Genomic DNA, 5,391 nt, shown 5'->3' with positions numbered 1-5,391 from the left:
GAGGGACAGAGTAGCAGGAGTGGAAGTCTGGGGATCATGCTTTCAGGGGACATCTAGGTCAACTGGCATAACGAAGTTTATTAAGAAAATGTTCTGCATCCTTCTTTGGTGAGTGGCGTCTGGGGTCTTAAAAGCTAGCAAGCAGCCATCTAAGATCCATCAATTGGTCCTAACCAACCTGGAGTAAAGGAGAATGAAGAACACCAAAGTCACAAGGAAAGCATTATCCCAACGGACAGTAAGGGCCACATAAACCAGGGACTGCAACAGTCTGAAACCAGAAGAACTAGATGGTGCCTGGCTACCACCAATGACTGCCCTGACAGGGAACGCAACAGAGAGTCCCTGTTGGAGGAGAAGAAACATGGGCTGCAGAATTCAATTTCTAGTAAAAAGACCAGACTTAATGCTGTGACTAAGACTTGAAGAACCCCAGAAAGCATGGTCCTCAGACTGTCAACTCAGCACTAAAACCATTCCTGAGGCCTGTGGGACTATGGGACATAAAATGATACTCGTGAAGAGTGTGCTTCTTAGCTCAAGTAGATACATGAGATTAAATGGGCAGCTCCTATCTGGAGGTGAGATGGGAAGGCAGAGAGGGTCAGGAGCTGGTTGAATGGACAGAGGTAATCAGGGGTGGAAAGGAGGAGTGTGCTGTCACAGTATAGGGAGAGCAATTGGGTCACATAGCAATGTATGTATAAATTTTTGTATTAGACACTGACTTGAATTGTAAACTTTCACTTAAAGTATAACAATAAAATAAAAAATTTAAAAAAAAGAACTCTAAGTCTTAGGAAGAATTAGCCTGATGATTTCTTTAACGGTCAATACAAATCATGTAACAGAGAATGTCTATATTTTTGCTATGACCATCAGAAAGATCAGACGAATCTGTGTAGTATTATTGAGTCTGAACATTTTTGCAAAAAACTTTGTCCTGATATTGATGTGCTCCCATATATTTTCCCTGATGTTGATTTTCATAAATTTCTACATTTCCATTCTAACCTACTGACCCTTAAAAATCTCACATAAGACACTGTAAACAGGTAGGGAATAAAAAACAAACAACTCACCTGAGATCTGTTCATTTTCTGCTGCTCTAGGGAACATGTAGAGAACTATGAAAGTGGAGCTGAGGGGTGAAGAAAAAAAGAATGAGATCACACAAGACCTCTGACCCGCCTTGTACCTCCTGGATTCTCCTGCCTAAAAAGCTCCCAATACCAACGTTTCCTGGACACAACCAAACATCTCACAGGATTGGTCTACTGGGTTTGAGGGCTTAGGACCATAGTCTTGTGGGGCAACTCAGTCAACTGGCATAATATAGTCCATAAAGACAATGTTATACATCCTAGTTTGGTGAGTAGCATCTGGGGTCTTAAAAGCTTTCGAGCAGCCATCGAAGATACAACTATTGGTCTCTACTCATCCAGAACTAAAGACGAAGAAGAAAACCAAAGACTCAAAGAAGAAACTAGTCTACAGAACCAACAATGACATCACCTACCTGGAGACGAGAACTAGTTGGTACTTGGCTACCCCTACTGACTGTTCTGACCAGGGTCTCAATAGATGATCCCAGATAGAATCGGAGTAAAATGTAGAACAAAACTCAAATTCCTAAAAAAAGGCCAGACTCACCGAACCAGTAGAGACTAGATGAACTCCCGAGATCATCACCCTGAGATACTCTTTAAACTCAGAACTCAAGCCACTCCCAGGGGTCACCTTTCAACCAAATGACAGATTGGCCCATAAAATAGGTATCACCTGTGAGTACTATGGTCCTCAAAATAGTCATCTGTGTGAAACCAAATGGTTAACATTTGCCCTAGACCAAAGATGGGAAGGCAGGGGGCTGGGGGGAAGACAGGCAAGCTAGATTAACAGAAACAGAACAACCAAAATGGAAATAATGAGAATGCTGATAGACTGAGGAATGTAACCAATGTCACTGAACAATATGTACAGAACTTGTAAATGAGAACCTAATTCCCTGTGGAAACTTTCATCAAAACCACAATAAACATTGAAAAATTAAAAAAAAAACTCCCCACATCAGCTGGATAAAATGTCCTCCTGAAGGAGAATATCCTTTGGCCCTTGACTACCTTGGCAGCAGTTTTTCAATCTTTTGATAAAAACTGGTTTGACTTAACTACGTCAGCAGACCTGACTAACAACGTGATGATCTGGGCTTCAGTGTTTTTCATCTTTCATGTTAGACAGAAATAAGTAATCCAGGAAGCTCTTTCCTGCACTACCTTCTGAGTCTCTAATTTCCTGCACTACCTTCTGAGTCTGTAAGTCAGGATGGAGCAAGCGCCACCCACGTCTCTCAATGTTGCATGTGGTGAGGGGCATAGTATGAGGGTCCCTCAGGATCTGGAAAGAGTGGAGAGTGTGAAAGGAGTCAGGGGCTGCTAGGGAGGTTTGAGATAGAATTTCCTTAGCTACAGGGGCTATTTCTTTACACCAGACAAGCTCTCTCAAACCTTCAACCCCTGGGCAAGACCTGTCCCTTGCCTTAGCCCCAGCTCACCTCTCTCTTCTGAAACTTGGCTCAAATTCCCCATTGTCTTACAGCTTGGGGTGGCTTCTGGAGGTGAGTACAAGGATCAGAAGTTGCTTCTAGGCGTGCAAATCTAGGGTCTGCTCTTTCTCAGCCTCCTCCTCCTCTGCTCTGGTGAGAGGTCTCAGCTCAGATGGGCGATCTTCCAGGTGGGATTCCTGCTCCTGAGGAGCTGCTTTGTTCCTGGGAACCTGGACCTGGACCTAGGGGACAAAATCATTTGAATTGGAACCTACATCAGGGCCCCAAATGTTAGAATTCACTGTGCCCCCGGAATCTTGGATCAGTCCTTCAAAAAACTCAAATCAGGACCACTGAGAACACACAGGCAGGGCAGCTTAGACCAGGCCCAGGCCTCTCAGTTACGAAGTGTGGCCCAGGAGCCCTAACAGACACCAAGAAGCGCAGAAATACAAGTGCCACAAGATAAAATGGAGTCCATATGATGATGTGAAGTATATAATGCTGGGTTTAGGCGGCATCGTTTTTTAGAACAAGTATGAAATAGGGGGCAGCCATATCTGGATGTGAGTCCTAGCTGCTCTCCTGCGGGCTGTGTGCTCATGAGACACTCACTCTGCCACTCTGATCTCCGTTTCATTTGTTAAAACGGGGCTATCCCTACTTCACCCCGTGGTCAATGCAACCCGTCACTAGAATATTCAGAACAAGCGCTGCAAACATTACCGGGGCTTTACTAACGCAGCGCCATCTCCCTACGCGCAGAAGGCGACAGGCCGGGACCCACACGCGCGAGGCGTGGACCCACCGCGGTTCGCGGGGGCAACCCGCAGCATCCGCTTCGCCGGGCCGGGATCCTAAACGGGTCTCGCCCCACCCATCCCCCGCCCCAAGCTAGGTTTGCACTTCCGCCGGGGCCGCAGCACCGACACCCGCCCCGACGCCCCGCCGGTATCAAAGCTGCACGCAAGACCGGGCATGCGCGGGAGTGCCCGTCCCCCACCTCTCGCCTGGCGCGTGCCAGGCACCAAGATGGTCCGTTTCCCGTCAGGCTCCGCGGCAGGCGCCTACACCTCCCTAGCGGGAGGCGGAGCCGGAGCTACTTCTGCCAGATCCGGCAGGGGGCGCGTCAGGCTGTTTCCCTTGTGAGCAAGATGAGAAAACGTAAACGCTTAGAGCGGGAACCGGCAATTTAAATGTTTGAAAAGAAACACCCGTGACAGCAGGGCTTCTTCACGGCAGTTGTTTAGTGCTAGAAATATATACCACTTTCCTAAATGGAAAGACGCAATTTTTTAATCCAAATGTCAACAAGGTTTTTTTTTTTGTATGTTTTGCACTTTGCTCTTTTATTTTGTACCATTGTTTTTTAATGTGATTTAATTGTAAGTTTATATAGTTAAATTTTTATCAATGGCTGCGTTTAACAACCAGCAAAATTCCTGAAAATTGATCACTTGGCTCTCAGGAATACAAGCCAGTTTCAGCACCAAAAAAAAAAGTTGCCGCGGAATGGATGTCAAGACTCAGGGCACTTCCCCTAAGGCTCCCCTGGGTGGACTGGAACCAGGAAGGTTTCGGTTAGCAACTTAACGGTTTGTGCCACCCACGGACTTCAGTTTTAACAGACACCTCCTCTTTGCCAAATATTGTAAATGGTTATTTTTTAGCTTATTATTTTGAAATAATTATCAATTCACAGGAAGTTGTGAAGATAGTACAAAGAAGTCCCGTGTACCTTTACCCAGTTTCCCTCATTGTTTACATTTTACATAACTATAGTACAATAAATATCAAAACTAGGAAATTAATGTACAATCTCAGACTCTACCTACTGAATCAGAACGTGCATTTCAGCAAGATCCGCAGGTGATTTGTATGCAAAATAAAGTTCCAAAAACTCTGAAACAAACAGGAAATTGACACTGGTGTAAAGTCTGTGTATAGTCATATGTCATTTGTATAACACCACCAAAATCCGCATACAAAACTATTTCCTCACCATGAAGATCTCCTTCCTGCTACCCTGTTTCAGTCACACTGCACCATCCTAATCCCTGGCATCCACCGAGAATGTTATATAAATGGAATCATACATTATGAGACCTTTTCAGATTGGCTTATTTCACTCAGCCAAATTCCCTTGAGATCCGTCCAAGTTGTTGCATATATCAATGATTGATCCCTTTATGGATATACCACAGTTTGTTTAATCATTCACCTATTGAGAGACATTTTGGCCGTTTCTGGTTTTGGTTATTACATAAAGCTGCTATGAACAGTCAGGTACACAATTTTGTGTGAAATGAAGTTTTCATTTCCTGGAATAAATGCACAGGAGTGCAAATGTTGGGTCAAATGTTAATTTCATGCAGTTTAGCAGTAAACTGTTCACAGTAAACTGCTTAAGTATTTTCCAGAGTGGCTATACCATTTTACATTCCCACCAGCATGTATGAAGAGACCCAGTTTATCCACAGATCAGTGGATAAACAAAATGTCGTCTATTCATACAACATGTTATTATTCAGCCATAAAAAGTAATGAAGTACTGACACATGCTACAACATGGATGGATCTTGAAAATATTATGTGGAAAAAAAAAAAAAGGCACAAAAGGTCACATAATGTATGATTCTATTTATACAAAACGTCCAGAATAGGCAAATCCACAGAGACAGAAAGGAGATTAGTGGTTGCCAGGGGTTGGGGGAAGAGAGCAATGAGAGTAAGTACTTAATGCGTATGGGTTCTGTGGTGCGATGGGTGGCTTTTATACAGCCTTTTTCGCCATGGTTTTGTAACTCCAACCAAATGATGGGGTGGAACTGTGCAAATAAGGTATT

General features: G+C 44.1%; 1 protein-coding gene across 1 annotated transcript in view; it reads right to left on the bottom strand.

Moving 5' to 3' along the window:
- Positions 1-5,391, bottom strand: part of LOC101357941 (zinc finger protein 33B-like) — a 75,247-nt gene that overhangs the window by 39,792 nt on the left and 30,064 nt on the right. Inside the window, exons 5-8 of the mRNA XM_023725414.1 lie at positions 4,381-4,447; positions 3,549-3,687; positions 2,555-2,787; positions 1,083-1,141 (exon numbers count right to left, since the gene is read on the bottom strand). Of these exons, the coding sequence (XP_023581182.1) occupies positions 1,083-1,097 (15 nt within the window). The 5' untranslated portion in view covers positions 1,098-1,141; positions 2,555-2,787; positions 3,549-3,687; positions 4,381-4,447. The remainder of the gene's footprint in view (positions 1-1,082; positions 1,142-2,554; positions 2,788-3,548; positions 3,688-4,380; positions 4,448-5,391) is intronic.

This window comes from Trichechus manatus, unplaced genomic scaffold, assembly GCF_000243295.1.
Source record: "Trichechus manatus latirostris isolate Lorelei unplaced genomic scaffold, TriManLat1.0 scaffold00308, whole genome shotgun sequence".
Classification (NCBI taxonomy): domain Eukaryota; kingdom Metazoa; phylum Chordata; class Mammalia; order Sirenia; family Trichechidae; genus Trichechus; species Trichechus manatus.
This window is presented reverse-complemented; position numbering and strand designations above follow the sequence as displayed.